The sequence below is a fragment of the Eucalyptus grandis genome, chromosome 1, assembly GCF_016545825.1.
Source record: "Eucalyptus grandis isolate ANBG69807.140 chromosome 1, ASM1654582v1, whole genome shotgun sequence".
In the NCBI taxonomy this organism is placed as follows: Eukaryota; Viridiplantae; Streptophyta; class Magnoliopsida; order Myrtales; family Myrtaceae; genus Eucalyptus; species Eucalyptus grandis.
In genome coordinates this window covers 35193243-35213865 of record NC_052612.1, presented here as the reverse complement: position 1 = coordinate 35213865, position 20623 = coordinate 35193243, and the positions used below count along the sequence as shown (strand labels likewise).

The 20623-nt window shown below is 41.6% G+C and overlaps 3 protein-coding genes across 3 annotated transcripts; all 3 read left to right on the top strand.

Annotated features, from left to right (window-relative positions):
* The first annotated feature begins 264 nt into the window (after positions 1 to 264).
* Positions 265 to 4212, top strand: LOC104435289 (L-ascorbate oxidase homolog). The gene is given in 10 exon segments (XM_039309977.1): positions 265 to 390; positions 524 to 633; positions 1686 to 1956; positions 2097 to 2109; positions 2112 to 2198; positions 2296 to 2641; positions 2900 to 3039; positions 3042 to 3264; positions 3434 to 3512; positions 3742 to 4212. Coding segments are annotated over 10 exon segments (1587 nt in total). The 5' UTR covers positions 265 to 276; the 3' UTR covers positions 3946 to 4212.
* A 3655-nt stretch (positions 4213 to 7867) lies between these two features.
* LOC104454832 (glycine-rich cell wall structural protein 1-like) lies at positions 7868 to 9066 on the top strand. Its single transcript, XM_039298804.1, has 3 exons — positions 7868 to 8234; positions 8288 to 8416; positions 8504 to 9066. The coding sequence occupies exons 1-3, from the start codon at positions 7868 to 7870 to the stop codon at positions 9064 to 9066; spliced, it is 1059 nt and encodes a 352-aa protein (XP_039154738.1).
* Positions 9067 to 12408: 3342 nt separating this feature from the next.
* Positions 12409 to 14710, top strand: LOC120288368 (B-cell receptor-associated protein 31-like). Its single transcript, XM_039302325.1, has 3 exons — positions 12409 to 12736; position 12870; positions 14006 to 14710. The coding sequence occupies exons 1-3, from the start codon at positions 12455 to 12457 to the stop codon at positions 14386 to 14388; spliced, it is 666 nt and encodes a 221-aa protein (XP_039158259.1). The 5' UTR covers positions 12409 to 12454; the 3' UTR covers positions 14389 to 14710.
* Positions 14711 to 20623: the final 5913 nt, after the last annotated feature.

The window sequence follows — 20623 nt, the reverse complement described above, 5'->3', positions numbered from 1 at the left end:
TAAGAGGGGAATAAATAAAAGAAAGTTAAAAAAGTGCAAAGCTTCAAAGCAAAAGAGGAAAAAAGAAAGAATCAGAAGAAAAAAAACAGAGGCTGGATAAACAGAGTCTCTAAACAGAGAGTCTCTCTTCTCTTCCATCAGTAGATTTTTCTATAGATTCGTGTCCCCAGTTCTTTCTCTTTCCGTTCTTCGCTGAAGTACTACCGTCGGACGCGTCCGGAGGCTTTTGCGGAGAGTAAAAATGGGAGCTCGTAGAGGCCCCGGGAAGTGGTGTCGATGGCGGTTCTGGTTCTATCGCTAGTGAGCTGCGTAAATGGGGAAGACCCGTATAGTTTCTACAACTGGAACGTCACTTATGGCGATATATACCCTCTTGGTGTAAAGCAACAGGTACGAATTTTCGGTCTCTTGCACTTGAAACTGGTATCTTTTACATTTGCGCAGTGGTTTTGCTTCTCTTGGTGGAAGCTGATGGGCCACGGGTTAAAGCTGAGTTTGTTTTCTTTCGTTCGGAACGTGGCAGGGGATATTGATAAATGGGCAATTTCCAGGGCCTCAGATCGAGTCCGTGACGAATGATAACTTGATCATCAATGTCTTCAACGCCTTGGATGAGCCTTTCCTCATCTCCTGGTCAGTCCTCCCTTTGTTTCTTCTTCTTCTTCTTCACTCGTCTGGTGTATTTCATGACTTTTATGTGGATTTTGGTATGTTTTGCGGATTGTAGACTTGATGCATACGTTGTTTAGCAGCCCAACCAACAGGTCTCCTGAAATGAGCAGCTTAGCGTGAAAAACAAGTGCTCTATAATTTCCTTTTCTTCAGTTCAGTGGTATGCATCAGTCTTACAATTCTTTTTGACATATTAAGAGTCAATCTACGCAATACTTTCTCAGGTTTCATTATGTCTGTGTCGGCTTGTATGCAGACTTTTGTTAATTTTCGTCCGGTGTCAGACAGGGCCAACATTCAAATCCTGGGACCAATTACTTGAACTAGTCCTTGACTGAAGTCGCTTAACCATAAAGTCATATCCTGAGAGTTGAGCATTTTTCAGAATAGTTCTCTTCAATACACAGACTCTGAACTAGAGATGGACGGAAAAATTATGGACAAGCATTTTTTCAAAGGATCATTTCTCTGGAGATGGATCTGTCGGTCAGATCCATCACCTCATCAGAAAACTGAGCATCTAAAAGTTTTTCTCACAGTGCTTAAGAGATCTTTTATCCCCTTTCGGATGTTATATCCTGAATTTCATATCCAAAATTACTGGCTTCTTTTATTCAGAAGAAGTCCTTGTTAAGTTGCTTCTGTCCGAGAATGTTAATGCCTGATGATGTGCTGTGAATGTTTAATGTGCCGAGTCACATGTTCACTCAAACTATTGAGCAATTTCCTTCTTCAATATGTCTGTAAACAAATTAGTCTCGGCAGAACTAGTTAGGATCACAAGACAATTCCAACCAAGTGACTTTCCACTTTGATAACCGTATCGAAAGAACTGGCAATGAACTCCTATGATGGCAGAATAAGTCTGATGAGTTCGGGAAATTCGTGTTACTAACAGAAGCCCTGAGAGTAAAAGCTTGAACATGGAACTTAAAGATATATGTCACCTGGCACAATTGATCATTTGGCATAACAACATCATTCAAGTCGTCACTCATCTATTTTATATTCAGGAATGGTGTGCAGCAGAAAAGAAACTCGTGGCAGGATGGAGTTTATGGCACAAACTGCCCGATCCCACCAGGGCAGAACTTCACTTACATCCTTCAAGTGAAGGATCAGATCGGTAGTTATTTCTACTTTCCTTCCCTCGCTTTTCACAAGGCCGCAGGAGGCTTTGGCGGCTTCAAAATTCTTAGCCGATCAGTGATTCCTGTGCCTTTTCCACCTCCTGCCAACGACTTCACTATCCTTGCTGGCGATTGGTTCACGAAAAACCACTCCGTGAGTTGCTTAAAACATACAATCGTCATAAGCTCCTGCCGTTGAAATAGATTATAAATTTTGGAATCAAATGTCTCACCTGCAGCTGGATACATGCGACGCATTTCCCTTATCGCTTTCTTTTCTCACTCGATTTGTAGGACTTGAGAGCAATATTGATGGTGGCAGTGATCTTCCGTTCCCTGATGGGCTACTCATTAACGGCCGTGGATCAAATGGTTACACCTTTACAGTGGATCAAGGTATTTTGATGAGCTCTGGATATGCTAGAAAAATTATCCTGTCCCGATAGTGGTATGCGTGAAGCATACCGTACCAAAATCCTAACTTGTTTTGGCAGGAAGACGCACAGGTTTCGAATATCGAACGTAGGGATCACGACTGCCATCAACTTCAGGATCCAGGGGCACAAGATGGTTCTAGTGGAAGTCGAGGGGACCCACACGTTACAGAACACTTATGATTCCCTGGACATACATTTGGGTCAGTCTTGCTCTGTCCTGGTCACCTGCGATCAACCCGCACAAGATTACTATATTGTCGTCTCCACACGCTTCACCTCCGAAGTGCTGACCACTACCTCGATCCTCCATTATAGCAACTCGGCTGGAAGTGTCTCCGGCCCCCCTCCTGGTGGGCCGACCATGCAGATTGACTGGTCACTTGAACAAGCAAGGTCTATGAGGTGTGTCCTGGCATTGTGCCGTTTTTTTTTTTTTTTTTTTTTAACTTTGGTCATATGAAAACTAACTAATTCTCAAAGAATTCTTGCTTTGGTAATTGAGTTTTTGGTTTTCATTAGGTAATCTAGCAATGACTATAACATTAAATTTATCATAATTTATCACCACTGGTGTCATGTGCAGTAAATCTCCTTGTACTTTTTAACCGTATAAGCACTGACCATTCCTTTATCTGTTTGTTGTGTCATTTATCTTGTTAGGCGGAACCTAACTGCAAGTGGACCAAGGCCTAATCCCCAAGGCTCCTACCATTATGGAATGATCAACACGACACAGACAATCAGACTCGCAAACTCTGCTTCAGTTATTAATGGGAAGCAGAGATACGCTGTCAATAGCGTTTCTTTGTTCCAGCTGATACTCCTCTGAAGCTCGCTGACTACTTCAACATTCCTGGAGTCTTTACACTAGGGAGCATACCGAATAGCCCCACCGGCGGTGCTGCTTATCTCCAGACTTCAGTCATGGCAGCTGATTTCCGAGGTTATGCGGAGATTGTTTTTGAGAATTCTGAAGACACTGTGCAGTCCTGGCACATCGATGGCCATAACTTCTTTGTTGTGGGGTGAGTTTACAGGCCCATTGCACTTATGAATGACTATTCTCTGGATACGTGGGTCTTCGCACCCATGTCCCTGGATTATTGTAAAAGAGAAGAAGATAAACTCTTTAATTTTTCATGGATATGAGAATTTGAAAGTTTTGTCTTCATGCTGTGCATTGATATTGGGCAGGATGGATGGAGGGCAGTGGACACCTGCAAGTAGATTAAGTTACAATCTGAGAGACACGATTTCTCGCTGTACCGTTCAGGTATTCAGGCATTACCTTTCTCTCATTCCCTCTTAAGTCTGATTTATGTCATCATCATACTTTGTTGGACTATTTGGAATTTAAAGATTTGATTCCAGGATATCTGACCATCTGGAAGTTAACTAAGCCTGAATTACAATTTATCTGATAACTTTGTTTCCGATACTTCGGTTTTATTAAACAAAAAGAACGGCTTCCATGTTGGTTTTGTTCATTGATCTGGTTGCAGGTCTATCCTAATTCATGGACTGCTGTTTACATGCCTCTGGACAACGTGGGGATGTGGAATGTGCGGTCGGAGAACTGGGCTTGCCAATATCTGGGACAACAATTCTACTTCCGCGTCTATTCTTCGGCCAAATCTTGGAGGGATGAGTATCCAATTCCAAGCAATGCTCTTCTCTGTGGTAGGGCTGCAGGTCATCACGCTTGATCCCAACAAAAGAGTGAATCGAATTGAGTTTGTCATCGATCATAAAGGTGTCAATCCACTAGGAACTAGAAGGAGCTGACAGTATTCTCGGTGACTGCTAAAGATGTTATGCAGGCTTCCCTTGAGCCATATAGATTTTCTAGTATGCTTGCTGAATCGAATTTTCCTTTTTTCAGAATGATCTCTTGATGTATGCTTTTCTATTTGTTTTTGCATTCTTCACATTGTTTGGTCCGTTTTTTTCTGTCCATTTTATCCTTCTGGTTAGAGGTAGTCCGTTATGTCCCTTAATGATGAGTATACTCTCGAGGACTCCATGGAGAAGCTGGTCATCGTTAGCCTGAATTCTGTCTGTTCCTGGTTACAAATCTAAATAATCGATGCTTTCATTTCACGAGGGCCATAGCATGAAAGAGACGAGTCATGGACGCTCCCAGAAGTCCCGAATTTAATCATTGAAGGATATATATGTTCACTCCGGCCCCTATAGCAGTATGGACAATGCATGGTTCGTTTGAGACTATCTTCTTCCATGAATTTCGTCCAAAAGCTGGACACACATGTTCTGTCCTAGTGGACGAACGCAAAATATTATCTTTCACTTCAATTGATCACAGATGTCTCAGCCTGTTGCCTTTTCTTCGAGCATTAGTGATCCTTAGACATTCACTTCAGGCAAGCAATGCCGAGTACCATACTTGACAGTTGAATTTTCTTGTCGGCAATCCGTGATAACAGGTTTATATTCTGAAACTTTTTCTCAGGCGCAATTTAGTGAACTTAGCGAATGTGAAACCGCCCCAGCAAAATCGTTCTGATTCACGTGGACATCCCCATGTTGCTGTATATTCTATTTTTGGTAACTCTTCAGATTTTGAATTGATTACCAATTATTTGTCAAAAAGCATAATGCTGCTTGTCTTGAATTATCTTTTCAGAGGGCATGAAACGTTTTAGATTTTATAGGCGCATAAGCAGTAATATTTGAGCGCAGGTTCATTGGATCTTGACAGTTTTGATGAGCCTGATGACAATCTGTAAAGAAAGAAACATGGGAAGAATTTGCTATTGCATAACATTTTCCAAATGTGGCCTTAGAGCAAAGAAAAACCGATCTTATAATAAATGAACCCTATTTTTTGGCCGTGATAATAAATAAGGCCGTGAATCCTATCCTTTCCGTTGATTGCTAGACTATGTCAACCATATAATACAGGTCTGGCCAACTCTACTGGGCGAATCCATAGGCTCTTCCAGATTGAAAATGAAATTCTAATAATCCTTATGGGGTGTTCGTTTGAGCAGAAATGTTTTTTGCGAATTAATTTTTCAGACTTTCATGCGTTTGATTTGCTGAAGATGATAAGGTATCGAAAAATCATTTATGATAAAAAGAAAATATTCATGCTTAAAATTAGGAAATGAGTTCCCTAATCCGAGGAGGTAGTTAATTTTCTAAAACTTGTTAACAAACTTTTCTTCGCTTTGTTCAATTTTCTTCACCAAGGCTTAGTTGCTTTTTCACCTTCGTCAAGGTTCTCTATTCTTCACAAACGTTCAACGTTTTCGTTGAAGGTTAAGCTCATCTTCAACGGCCTTTAATGGTTTCGTTTCAGGTTCTCTCCTCCGCCATTTCAAAATACTCTATGAAAATTCGATCGATCCTTTTCATTGTGAATCTGTTGTCATCGCCTGTGCTATGATCGTTTGATTCTCCTTTCTGTTCATTTTTGTGCTCGACAGAAGGAAAGTGGATATTGACAGAAAGGTGGAAAATGAAGAAACTCACAATCTTTTGATCAAGCATTAGACATTACAAGTTAGTTTTTAATATTATATGTACGAAAGACTCGCTGGTCTTTGATTATTTGTTGAAGTAGCTATTCAAGCAGCGCTTTTGTGGCACAATTTATCCTAATGTATAATGTGAAAATAAAGTGATCCATGCTGGAACCAACATTGCAAGGTTTTGGGGAGAAGTGTTAAAAATGTCCTAAACCTTTTGTGTTTGTGCCAATTTAGTTCTAAATCTTTTTTTTTTTTTGTGTCAATTTAGTTCTAAATATTTTTACTTGGTCTTTGATTTACTCATTTCTGGCCAAATTTGATCGGATTTTGTTGATCAAGGCGCCGGTTGGTTGACATGGCCCGGTCGGTGCCGTTGACAACTTTTAATAATATTTTAAATTTTTAATTTTCCTTTTCTCTTTCTTTTCTTTTTTCATTTTCCTTCTCCTTCTCCTTCCTCTAGTCGCTTGCCAAACCTTAGCGACCGGCTAGAGGTGATGGCTAGCGAGCCTATGGCTATGAGGGTGGCCTCACGTCAGGCTGGTGAGGTCGGCTTAGGTAGCTTGACCCAGCGCTAGGCTAGCTTGAGGCCACCCAGGTTGGTCTTGCCGGCCTTGCCGGGCATGGGTGAGGCTTGACCCTCCCAAAATTCGGCGAGGGTGAGCCTCGTTGCCTAGTGTGAGGCTGCCCTCGCGGCCATTGGAGAGGTGGCTAACGAGGCTTGCTAATGGCCGGTTGTCGAGGTTTGGCGACCAGCTAGAGGAAGGAGGAGGAGAAGGAAAAAAAAAAAAAAAAAAATTCAAAAAATTTAAATATTATTAGAAATTGTTCATATCGAGAATCAATCGGGCCATGTCGGTCGACCAACGCCCGCTTAGCAAAATCCGACCTAAAGGATTGAATTAACACAAAGTAAACATGTTTATGACTAAATTGGTACAAATACAAAAATTTAGGACTTTTTAAACACTTCTTTCCAATGTTTTGTTTACATACTACTTGGAATATTATGACAAGAAGAAATTACAAAGTCGATTTTTTTTCTTATCTATTTATTTTTCAAGCTGAAAACTACTCTTGGATTTGAAAGGTTAGACAGACTTCAAAGTAATATATAAGTTTAAAATTATTTTCTAAATGAGATCTAAAAATCCAAAAACATTTCTGGTCACATTTTTCATTGTACCACAAAATAAATGAAAAATATTCATTTTTCTTGAAAATGTTTTTATGGAAAGTATTTTTTTTATATTTTTTTATCGTGAATTTTTGCTTTTCGAAATAAAAATGACTGGGTTAACAGTTGATTATGTCAACCGTCAAGGGTGACAAGTAGCTACATCTTTGAGTGTCGGCCGCTAGGGTTGACTGCCTTAAATGATTAGGCGGGAGCAATTGAGTCGTCCACCATCACAACTGTACAATGCCAATAAATGTCTTGATAATGTTGTCTAATCATTTAAATAGAAAAAATAATATGATAGAGAGAGAAAATCCCAATTGGATGATCGAGCGTCAGGGAACAACAGAAGAAACCACATGCGTCTTTTCTTTTCTTTTTTTTGGTGCTTTACGGAGGTCTGTGAATTTAACATGAATATTACGAGGATTTTTTTAAAGACCATAATGGCTAAAATAAGGAAATAAACAAGGTATGGATCCTCTTATCTTCATACTTTATTATTGAGCCTGCTTGTCACGATCATGGTAACAACAAGCCTCCCATCCAACTAAAGAACCTACCCGCGAAGTACTCTTTAGCTTTTGTTCTTCATTTTCTGCTATATCTTATGCAAAACACCATGCAAATTTAGCAACTTGCTCGAGAGTAATTTAACAACTTGCTCCTGGAGTCAGAATGATGACTATGGAGAGTCAAACTATGACCTTTATATCCATTTATTGCTCGGGCCGATCGCCCAACGGTTCCACGCGGCACATGAAGGGATGAACATGCACTCATTTATTGGCTGTTTAGAGTGGAGCAAGCAGTGACAATGGGCAAATTGCTGGCTAGTGGATAAAACCTATATAAATACGAGCGTCGATGACCCAGCCATAGCAAGCTTAGTCAGCTACTGAATATCTCTTTCTCTCGCTTACGCACACTCTCTCTCTTTTGGCGTCCGAAGCCATGGGGGTCTCGAGAAAATGGCTCTCCGTGGTTCTTCTCATTTCATGCATCGTGCTCCATCTGAGTGCACTTGCTCTCAGTGACAACAAGGTTGACAAGACCAGGTTTGGCGACGATGATGACTGTCGATGGGGACGGAGACGCTGCGGCGGCAGATTCGGTGGTGGGCCGGGCCGTGGTGGAAGAGGTGGTGGATTTGGTGGAGGAGGAGGTGCGGGAGGTGGAGTTGGAGGAGGAGCTGGTAAGGGTGGAGGATTTGGAGGCGGAGCTGGGGGTGGTGTTGGAGGTGGTGCAGGGGGTGGTGTAGGTGGTGGCGGTGGTTTAGGTGGCGGAGGAGGTGGAGGAGTTGGAGGAGGAGCTGGGAAGGGTGGAGGCTTTGGAGCTGGGGTGGCGTTGGAGGTGGTGCGGGAGGTGGTGTAGGTGGTGGCGGGGGTTTTGGTGGCGGTGGAGGTGGAGGTGCTGGAGGTGGTGCTGGAAAAGGAGGTGGCTTTGGAGCTGGGGGCGGTGTTGGTGGAGGAGCTGGAGGAGGTGCTGGTGGTGGTGTTGGAGGTGGCGGCGGTTTTGGTGGTGGAGGTGGAGGAGGTGTTGGTGGTGGGGCCGGTCATGGTGGAGGCTTTGGGGCTGGGGGTGGTGTAGGTGGTGGAGCTGGAGGCGGAGTTGGAGCTGGAGGTGGTGGAGGAGGCGGTTCTGGTGGAGGTGGAGGTGTTGGTGGGGGTTCAGGCCATGGAGGAGGCTTTGGTGCTGGAGGAGGTGTAGGTGGCGGTGCAGGAGGCACTGGAGGAGGTGCTGGTGGAGGTGGAGGTGGAGGAGGCGGAGGTGGTGGTGGCGTTGGTGGAGGAGCAGGACATGGGGGTGGATTTGGTGCTGGTGGCGGCGTAGGAGGTGGTGCTGGCGGAGGTGTCGGAGGCGGAGGCGGAGCCGGAGGAGGTGGTGGTGGTGGTTTAGGTGGAGGAGCAGGCCACGGCGGGGGCTTCGGTGCAGGCGGGGGAGTAGGAGGTGGAGCTGGAGGAGGTTTAGGTGGTGGTGCCGGAGGAGGGGGAGGTGCTGGTGGTGGACTTGGAGGTGGCCATGGCATCGGCAGAGGTGGAGGGTTCGGAGTAGGAATCGGGGTTGGGATTGGAGTTGGAGTAGGGGCTGGTGCCGGCAAAGGGGTGGGTGTTGGAGGCGGCTCAGGCGGCGGAGATGGAGGAGGGAGGTAAAACCCCGGCCAATCTCCAAAACCAAACTATCTGCTACGGTGGTGAACGAGTCCATTGGTCTGCACTGGCGCGATGGAGATTTTCATGTTATCTTTGATGTAAACAAAGTGCGCAATCTAAAGACCACATGAAATAACGACTTCCCTTTTTGTATTACATTCAGAATGCATTTCGTTTTTACAAGTTATCGCGTCTCTTGTTTCGCATGAAGAACTAGTCCTTCAATTCAGACAGCGAAATATAACATTTTTCCCCCTGGTGCTCTCCGAATCGAATGAAGAACTTAAGAAGAAGCTTGGCATTTATGTCGCAAAGGAGAGATTGTCGAGGCCTCATTCATGAAGCAAACCAAACCAGTGAATTGTATGCAGCGGATGGCTATAGCCGTCTTCTGCAGGCAAGGTCGAACGTGTTTTAAATCGACAAGACACCATTCAAATCATCAAATTTCCCGTGCTCCAGGTAACAACGGACTCGAAAGATGTCCTTACTCATTCTACGGACAATCGGTCTAAATGACACCAAAGTACAGCTCGCTCCACGTACTGAAAGATGCAATCACGACAAAAGGCCCCACGTAGTAAAAGCCCAAGTATAGAGAAGACAGGTTTTCCCACATGAATGAGATCGGTTGTGACATTGAACTAGCCGATCCCCATTCAACATTAGGAAAAAGAAAGGAAAATTAGCGGTTCTTCAAATCTACTGCGGCATATTGCTCATTTGCATTAGTAGAAAATTCGAGGGAAAAATCAAAGTAAAAAATTCAAAACTTTTCCAAGGAAGCCGCTTAACTGTGGGATTTGAGGAATTCCCACTAATGAGATTCCTTAAATTAGAAAAAAAAAAAAACATAATTTCGGCACAAATTACACACCAAAACCTAGATACTCACAGGTAGAAAAATATTATCACTAACTAAGAATAAATCATTAATGTCGGATAAGGTCGGTTAGATTCTAAAGATGAATAATATTTGAAATGTTGGCTTGGAGACTAATAACAAAATCATTGTGCATTCAAATGGTTCCTCATTCTTTTTACTCAACTCAAGTTGTATCAAAAGGACTCTCATGTGACCTAATATCAAGATTGGTAAATAACAATGGATAAAATAAAAGATATATATATATATATATATATATATATATATATATATATTTATAAATCATTCATTTTCCACAAAATAAATGGAGTCTTAAAAGTGAGTTGTCACGATGAGAATTTGCAAGAAAATTTTTCGGAAGTATGTTTACTAAAATCTAAGATTTTCAAAGCATTAATATGGCAATCTTGAAAGAATTGGGTGCATTGATTTTTTTTAGGTCCGCTCTCAATGTAAAGAATTTCTACACATTTTTTATTGAAAAAGTGACCGCAGTATTAGGAGTATCTTAGTCTTCAACGGTCCATGCAAATTATTTGTCTTTTTACGGTGAATGTAATAAAAAATTGAGATGTGGATATTATAAACGCAATAAATCTCATATGAGACTCATTTGAGGGCTATACTTTTTTTGTTTTCCAATCAATGGAGTGATATGATGATTAGAAATCGTTTACTTTAGTGCCATCAGTTATTTGTATCATGCTATTAGTATTGCTGACGTGGCTTGCAAGAAAAATCTAATTGGCAAAAACCATAAAAAAAAAATGAGTCGTTTTTCTCCTATCTATTAAAAAGAAGAAGAAGAAGAAAACCATAAACTCAAGTACCGTGGTTCCTCATTATTTAAGAGGAAAGCCCTCGGCTTGGGCGCTCCTCGTTTCCTCTCGGAACTTTCCCATTTAATGTCCAATCCCCATTCTTAAATCGTGGGAAACTCTAATTCGGTTAATTTTGGTCAAAATTACCTTTCGAATTACTTGTGGCAATAGACAGACGAAGAAGTGGAAAACAATGTTTTGTCCGCTTGCTGAAGGTCCCTCTTTCACTCTTTATGAATCTGATTTCCAGATCGAACACCTGATCGAATAAAGCAGTTTCCACCAAAAATGAGTTTGCCCCAAATATTTCCTGGGTTGTGCACGAATAAGACAAGTGATTCAAGGACTCGAATTGCCTTGGCTCAATTACGAGAGATGCACAGCTTGGCGAGCTCAACTCGCTTCGACATCACTTTGGCCACCCCGCTCGGGGGATGAGGAGAAGGCATATACCATCACGAATCGAGAAAATATTGGCTATGAGATGTGTCGGTGCAACAAATTGGGAATGCACTAAGGTTGGCCAAATGTCAAAAGAAAAAATTTCACTCTCCCCTTTGCGCTCTCTCTCTCTCTCTTCGCCGCCCCCTTGTCCGACCGACAAACCGCCGCGCCACCCCTCTGGCTCGTTCTGCACACTCTCTCTCTCTCTCTACGCTTTTGACTCTACCCCCTTCTCTCCCTCCAACGAACCGCTGACATTTGGCTCCATTTGTTACACGTTGTGAAAGGAAGCAAGAAGAAGCGAGAAAAGGGAATAGATGGCTAAGGGAAAAAAACGTATTTTCATTGTATATCCCTAATGTACAAGCCTCTGTAATTATAATACAGAAAAGCTACAATAAATGGCAATGATATATTCTGTAAAATCAATCTTAATCCCAATCTAATCCCTAATTGATTTGTGCATTATCATAATCAAAAAATAATTCTTGAACATATCTTCAGAATGTCGTGCATATTTTCCAACATGTTGCAACCTCAATACTTTTAAATGCTTTTCTAATTTGTTGGGTTGTCACATCTCATGTTGTCATTATTTTCTGGTACGATAGACTTAAAATTTGGATTGTCCCATTTTTTACTTTGGAAATTTTTTAGAAAAATCAAGTTAGATAAAAAAATCATTTCAAAAAATCGCGTGGAATAATTTATCATGATAGATAATCAAGCGAGCAACTTTTACAGATACATCATTTAAGTAATCGAAAGAAAAAAGAAATTACAGACATCCAAGCGAGCGATACACGTTTCTATCTCATTATTCCCGGTGATCTCTAACTTCGGAAAGCAAACGGTTCACAAAATCCTTCGAGAAAAAACAGGAAACAAAATTTATCAAACGTCGGACGCGATCTTCACGTCATGCTCCGGAACACGATTTGTCATAAATGAAGGGCGGTGGAACACGGCGGACACGCGAGACGCGTCGCACATGGCGAAGCATGGCGAAGCAATCGGTGCCGACGTGGAGACCTTCCACGGGCAAATGAAATGACAACATCATCGTATAAATCCCCCCGTCCTCTCCAGACAAGCCGGTAGTTGAACCAACCGATCCCATCCCAATTCTTTCTTTCCCTATCGAAGGCAACCTTTCTGCAAAAACTCTTTTCCCCACCGCTCTCCTCGCGATTCTAGGTTGTGGGTCACCCCCATTTTTCCCCCTCCGCCCGAGAAGATGATACAGCTCCTGTACACCGTGATCGCCGCCGAGATGGCGCTGATCCTGACCCTCCTGTTCAAGACCCCTCTCCGGAAGCTGGTGATCATGGCCCTGGATCGGGTCAAGCGCGGCCGGGGCCCCGTCATGGTGAAGACGGTCGGCGTCACGTTGCTGGTCGTGCTCGCCTCCAGCCTGTACAGCATGGTGAAGATCCAGCGGCGCACCGTCGAGGCCGGCCTCCTCAACCCCACCGACCAGGTCCTCATGTCCAAGCACATGCTCGAGGCCCTCTCATGGGTAAGGGATTTTTCCCAGCTCGCCCTCGGCTGGCGTGGAGTTTTTCGGCTTCTTTAGGGCTAGATGAATGGTAATCGTTGCCGGCGTTTTTTTTTTTTTTTTTTTTGAGACGTCGACTGATTTTAGCTCTTAGGGTTCTTCTTGTTTGGGTCTCCGGTGAAAAGGGTGGGAAGAAATGATGCTAGATTGGAAGGCATTGGCGCTGGTTCGCCGGGCTCGTCACGAGTCTTCTAGAAAATTAAAATTTTGGGGTTACTACCTTTTCTGCATCTGCAGTGGGGCGTTTTCCTGGCGACTTAGCAGTTCGCGAGTTGAAAGCGCTGCTGTCTGCGGTTGTGATCCCGCAATTGAAATGCTAAACCCCATGCCTTAGTTCGGTCGCTCTGTACGATGAAACTGATCGGTTTATGCTCTTGCGCATCGGAGATTTTGTCTCGGATAGGATAGGACTGGAGTTCTCTGATGCTGGCATCGGATAAGTGACCCATGATTTTTGATTGCTGAACTAAAATACATGGCTTTCATGACCCAGTGGATCTGGATTGTTACTGATTCCTAGACATTGATAATCTGTATCATGCTATAGAAAAAAGGATGGTTGGGGTACCAGAGGACAAAATTAGTACCTGGTTATTCCAGAGAATTTATTGATTGAATCTGTGGGTTTATATCGGTGCTGTTACTTGGGGAGCCTGATCTTTGCATAATGTTGGCTGATGCAAAAAGCATTTTCTCATTTCAGATAATTTCTTCCCTTTTTTGTTTTTGCCTTAATGGGTTCACTGGAGCTTGACTGTTTGTCTTGTTAATTCCCATGTTTTCAGCTCATTGCGTTTGCTTCAGTTTGTGTTATATTTAGTACGTTTGAAACCTGTGTCTGAATCCCATAGGATCCATTAGCTTTGTTTTATCGCTGTGGGTTGATTATAGACTGCCATACAGTCATGCACTAATGGTTCGCCAGTATAGCATTGCTCTCTGTATCAGCCCGTGTAGTGGTCCAATTATCTTGTATCGTTTCCTTTTGCAAGCGACTAGTATCCAGCAGCCTTCTCTCTGGTAAAGAAAGTTAAGAGAGAAGGGTATAGACACAATTACAAGACCATAGAAATGCTAATGATGTGTTTGGTTGAAATTGTGGATGTCATATACCAAAGTTTTAACGCATTGGGTACCTTTCTCTGAAGAAAGGTCGCCCTTAAGCGCTCCTATATTATCATTGTTGTAGGTACGGGTTGGATCTGATTCTATCTGGTTTATTTCATGCAGGATTTGTGCTATTTCTGTCTTTGATGATTGATAGATTGCACCATTACATAAGAGAATTGCGTTTGCTTAGAAAGACCATGGAGGCAGCCAAGAAACAGAGTCGAGGCATTGATGAGGGGAAAAATGGCAGTGCAGAGGAGGTCAAAGGCTTGAAGGAAGAGATTGCCAACCTGAGGACAAAACTGAATAAGCTGGAAAATGAATACGGGACCAAAGACAAAGAAGCCAAGACAGCTGAAGCTGAAGCCGAGGCTCTGAAGAAACAATCCGAGGGCTTACTCCTAGAGTATGACCGCCTGCTTGCAGACAACCAAAGCCTTCGAAGTCAGTTGGAGTCTATTGATCTCTCCTTGTCCAATTCTGATGGCAAGAAGAACACCTAACAAAGGGTTTTGTTGGAGCAGGCGATTTCTTGATCTTGTTTGATGAGTGTTTTCTAATAGAGATATAGTTTTCGACAGGGAAGACTGCATTGCTGTCGTGTTGAATCTGCCTGTACAAAGAGAAGAACAAGACCTTGCAATGAGTTTTGTAAACTTGTTGGTTTAGGACGGAAATCAGGGTTTTACTAGGTACTTACTCTGATCATTCCTTATATTTCTAATCGTTATAGCATGGCAGCAGATGGGATTCTCAATTGCCTGCGATCCATTCTGTCTTTTATAATTCAAAGAAGTGAAGCTGGTAAGCTATGTTTTATAGCAATTATCTCCTCAGTCAAGAAGGAACCAAACGAATGAGAGATTCAAACAAGGAGTATGACTCGGTTAGAAACAAAGATCGATCTGTTTGCTGGCACAAGAAAATTAAAAAATATCCCGACCTACTGAGTGAACTGGCTGCCGGTAGTATATGCCGGCACTTCTTCTTCAAGCTAGTATCAGCAGCCTTGCTTGATAATTACTCTTTATGGATCTTTGTGATTTCATACCGGGGTAGGTTTAGTGGTTTAGTCTGCATCGATGGATGTATAACTCGTGATCTTATGCCATAACTCTTGACATTCTTGGTCCTAACGACTCAAGTAGGCTAGCAGTTGCTTTATTTGTTCGATGCAAGGGAGACTAGTACAAGTTTGTGTGCCTAAGGACAGCAAAGAGAAACTGCAAGTTGAGTTAAAACATGCCACAGAGCAGCAAAATTTATTAAGGAAGTACAGTCGACGTTTAACATTTTCAAAAAGTATAATCAAATCCTAAAATTTATCAAATTAATATGATCAAATTATTATAAGGATGGAAATCCTAAAACTTGTAACGAAAATGTATTTGAATCCTAAAATTTGTAAAAAGTGCAATTAAATTCTAAAACTTGTCAAATTGTTCAATCGAGTACTATATTTAACACCGTCAACTTTTTTACCAGAAAATGTTGATGTGGCATTTAAAATTAATTTTTATTTTCTATGTGGCTTTTTAATTTTTTTATTTAAATTAGATTTAAAAATTAGAAAAGAAAAGTTAAAATTTATTTAAAAAACAAAACTATTAAAAAAAAAAAAAAAAAAAAAAAGGTGCCCATCGTCGGCCCCTCCGACGGTGGCGAGGGAGGAGCTGTCTTTTTTTTTCTTTCTAACATTTTTAAAAAATAGCTTTTATTTTTTAGTTTTTAAATATAATTTTTTAAAAAAAATTAATAAAAAATTAAAAAGCCATGTGAAAATGAAAAATTATTTAAAATTCTACGTTAGTGTCATGTCAGAATTTTCCATTAAAAAGGTTGACGGTGTTAACTTTAGGACTCGATTGAAATAATTTGACAAGTTTTAGGACTTAATTGCACTTTTTGCAAGTTTTATAACTCAATTGCATTTTCGTAACAAGTTTTAAGACTTCTATTACACTTATCTCATTATTATATTAATTTTGCTCAACTTGTCTACTGAAAAAAATGTAGACATTGCTTTTTTTATTATTTTCTCTCCCACATGACGTCAACATGGCTAAAACATGAAGGGCAAGACTCTAAAGTATTATTTAAATAGATTAAAAAATATGCAATTTTTAAAGATGAAGGCTAGAGATGGCAAATCTGAAATTTTTTAATTTAAATATTTTTTAAGGAGGTTCAAAAATATATAATTTATCTTTTTAGAAAAAGATGAAGGCTAGAGCTGGTGAAGGTAGACCCTCGCTGCTGCTGCCCACCATTGCCGGAAAGGGCGGCAAGGGTGCGGTGACGAATGGTGGTCACTAGTATTGGCAAATTTATTTTGTCAATGGAAATACTTCATGGCCCCATAGGATACTTCCTGAAAGGGCCAATTTCGGGACCATACTCCTCACCGATGACCCCATGGCTGAGACGCCTGACCCGGGCTGGGCCATGGTCAGGCGGGCACAAGGCATGTGCACAATCTCGTCGCTGGACGGGTCAAATGCTCACATCACATTGTGGATCTGTTCCCAATCGAGCCTACAGTGGGAGCACCCTGGAGATCCATGGCACAGGCAAGCAATCCGGGGGGGTCGAAGAGTACTTGGTGGCAGCCGGGACCGGGAAGTTCCGGTTCATGTGGGGCTACGTGATGGTGGAGACTATCCCTGTCGACATGTCGCGGGCTTACTTGGTTATTGTCCAGTGCAATGTCACGGTCCGTCATTGATTTGAGGAGATTTTGAACATGTTTGACAAATTGAAAGGAAAGATGAAAGACGGAGTCAAAAATACCGTTTGACCCGACGGTAAAATAAAGTTGTGTAAACGTTTTTGTTTCACGGCAAAGGAGTCCTAATCGGGAAATAAGTCTTGGGCTCACGAAGTATCTTGCAGAAGAGGAAATGGCTGTTAACAACTTTCAGCTTAGCCCGGGTGCTTGGGACCTGTTAAATCTCCAAGTATATGACGATGAACTTATCCAATGCATTCACGCCATTCCTATTGCTCGGGGTTCGAGTTCGGAGGACCTCATTGCTTGGAAATTCTCACAAAATGGGGAATTTAGCACTACTGATGCCTATGATCTTGTGACCAGCAACAAGCCTGATGAAGGTTCTGCCGGATGATTGGTCTTGGATTTGGAAGTCGAAAAACTATCCCTGGAATCCAGTTTTCTCTTTAATTGGCTAGTGACCCATTATAGAATCAAGCCATGTTCTCTATCGTGTTCACCAACCGAGCCTACAACGGGAGCACCCTGCATATCCAGGGCACGGGCAAGCAAGCTTGAGGAAGGCAGCAGTGAGCACTCGTGGTTGCGGGGACTGGGAAGTTCCGGTTCGCGCGGGGCTACATGAAGTTTGAGAATATCTACGTGGACATGCCGCAGCCGTACTTGGTCATCCAGTGCAACGTCACAGTCCGTCTTGATTAGAGGAGATCTCAAACACCTTTGACAAATTGTGGGCGGAGATTGAATATGACCGGAGGTTGTGTGTTCTGTCCTGCGTACTGATAAACAATATGTACACTATGTTCTTGCAAATGTCATCAATAAAATGGGGCTCTCTCCCTCCTATTGTCACCTCCAGATTTTTCCAAAGAAAAATCAATAAAAGTTATTCAAGCAATTTGCCAACTTCTGTGAAGACTATTACGCCACCTTCAGAATTCTCTTAAAAAGAAAATCAGCGTTGCAATGTAATGATTAGTTTAGGAGACATTTCTATTAGATAGGGTGGAAAGCTGGGACCGACTTTCCGTCGCTTGTAAAGGATCAAGTGGTCGATGTTATTGAGTAGTGAAGAAAGTAACGTAGAGGTTTTCAACTAGTGTTTATTCCCAAAAACCATAGGAAACGAGTTATTTACCGGAGTTTGTTGGTTCAGGTGGGTAGAAGGAAATGCTGCAACTTTTACCATTAAGGAGAACAACAGCATGGAAGAGTGAGATTTCCAAGTGGCCTCTGCTACAGAGAAACAAGAAGATCTTGTAGCCTCCTCTATTACCAAATCAGATAATGCAACAACTTTTGTCACATCCTCGGACAAGAGCAAGCCGAGGATAAACTCGGAGAAGCTAATGGCAAGTAGTTGTGAAGAGGAACTGCAAGAGATGTAGGAGGATGATGAAGAAGCTGAGAGTTGAGAGGGCAAAGATGGAAGAGATATTGAAGAAGAGGGCCAAAATGCTGAGGCAGAAAGACAATGAGCTCAAGGCAAGATAGAGAGAGGTCAAGAAGTTCTGGGGTAAGTTCAAGAAAATGCAGGAAGTTTGAGAAATTCAAGCCCAACAAGACATTCCCAATCGATCATATTAGGAGAGATAAGGAACACCTGAAGGAAAAAATAAAAAAAATAAAAGAATGGTTTTTCTGAGAAAAAGAGACCATCTCCCCCTTACATCCTGAGGTGGAAGGATAGAGGAGAAAGTGTGGAGAAGAAGCCCAATGAGAAGAAGGACCAAGTTGTACATCAAAATGCTACGGATGGAATTAGATCAACTAAAACACGAAATGAAAATCAGGAATAAGAGGCTTAACCACATGAGTATGGAGACTGAGATGAAGGAAAAAGAGGCGTGGCCAAAATATGAACTTCACAGAGCCTCGTCGAAAGTCGCAGCCACAGAGGCAATTGAAGTTAGAGCAGATAGTGTTAAATCAATTCTTATCGTGCAGCACAGCAGCTAGCACTGGAAGTGGTTGAAGCCAACAAGGAGTAGCAGAGGTTAAAGGAAGAAGATGATAGGATTGTCGACGAAAAGCGATTTGGTATGCTTGCAAGGTTTGCGCTAAGAGAGATTGATCAGCAAGGGGAAGTATTTTGAGAAGCACCGCCTCTCTCCTGTTCCTGTATGTTTCTAGAAGTTGTTACTTCCATATTTTTCCAAAGAAAAATCTATGGACAAGTTATCAAGCAACTTGCCAGCTTGCGTGAGGACTGCCACGGCACCTCCAGAATTCTCTTAAGAAAAATCAGCTAAAGCAAGCTGGAATGCAACGATTAGTTTAGGAGATATTCATGGAAAGCTGCGAAAGTACCGACTTTGCATCCTACGTAAATGAAGACAGGATCGAAATTGCCCTTTTGATTTGATAGTCAAAAGAAGTTATCTACGCATCTTTGTTTCGTGACAAAGGAGTCCTCTTGATAAAGGTTTTGCTTGGCAACTTCGTATTAATTTATATTCTTTTATTTCTTGAAATAAAATAAAAAAAATAAAAAAGAATATAAATCTATTTAGTAGCATTAACAAGTTATTCTATTCCTCATAATAAAGAAGTAGCCGGTGAATATATTTGGAATAGAAATAAGAAGTAAAAAAAAAAGTTGTTTTTTGTTCCCAAAAATAATTTTTGGAATAAGCCATTTTTTTCTTCCTCTTCTAACTAGTTGCCGCAGTTGGTCGCTGCCCACTGCCCACCCATCCACTGCTGTTGGTGGCCGGTCGCCGCCGGATACAAGAGAAAGAAGAAAGGAAAAAAAAAAAAAAAAAAAAAAGAAAAATCTAAAAAGACATTAAAAAATTTAAAAAAATCATGTCAAAAAAATTTGTAAGTTGTACCAAATGTATTCTTTTTTTTTTTCTATTCTAAAATTAAAAATTTTGTGTAGTTATTAAACGTGGTCTTTTACTTTAAACTGCTCAAATGAATAAAAATAGAAAAAAATTATTTTTGAGAAGAAATTATTTTTCGAAAAAGAAATGTTATCAAATGCATCCTAAATAACTCGAGCTCAGATAAGCAAAGCCGGTAAGTAATCAACAGGAACCAGATGAATAAGGAGACTCGAGCAAGGAGTATGACTCGGTTAGAAACAAAGATTGATTTGTCTACAGGCACAACTGAAAAATTCTTGACCTACCGAGCGAGTTAGCCAACATGTGCCGGTACCTTTTCTTCAAGCTAGCAACAGCAGTTTCGCTTTATAATTCCTCTTATAGATCTATGTGGTTTCATCCTAGAGCAGGTTTAGTGGTTCAGTCTGCATCGATGGAATGCATAAATGGTGATTCCATGCCATAATTATTCCTTCCCTTTAGTTCCGTACTCCTTGATTTCTTCACGGAGAAATCCATGATCTAACACTAGATTAGATGACCACAGTACATGTTAGTTATGCTAATGAAGAAGCTTAACTTGCTCTCCGGTTCCGACCGCCTCAAGTTCACAAAACCGAGTTGCGCATGTAAATCACCAAGTGATTACTTTTCTGTTCTGTTCCTTGCAGAATCGCCTTCTCTTAGTTGCTCAACAGCGTTGGTCTTGTCTCTCGTGTGCTCGCAGTCCTCTTAACCCAGCCTAGAGCATTGTGAGATTGGGAAAGAGCTTACTAAACTACTCAGTCCCATCATCTGAATCCTGGCTTTCAATTTCCGTAGAGCAAGGGACCAAAAGCAGAAATTGCTCAATCCAGTGTAGCACGCCTCACGGCCTATGGTCTCTTCGCCTGTAAGGAGATTTTTAGTTATAAGTTGAGATGATAAAACAGGTCAAGGATCCATATTTTGACTCATCTCAAATGGATCAGGCAAAATGGGGATTATTTGAGGTTTTAATAAGAGTTCGAAATGGATTTATCATCGTCGAAGTTTATGTTATACATATCTTTCTAGGCATGTTCTCTCTTGTTAAATTAGATCGAATTTGTAATATCAGGAGAAATAACAAGATACGTGTTCTAATAGCTTGATTTGTCATTTTTTAAATAATTTCTTATTTGCTAATTATTTTCA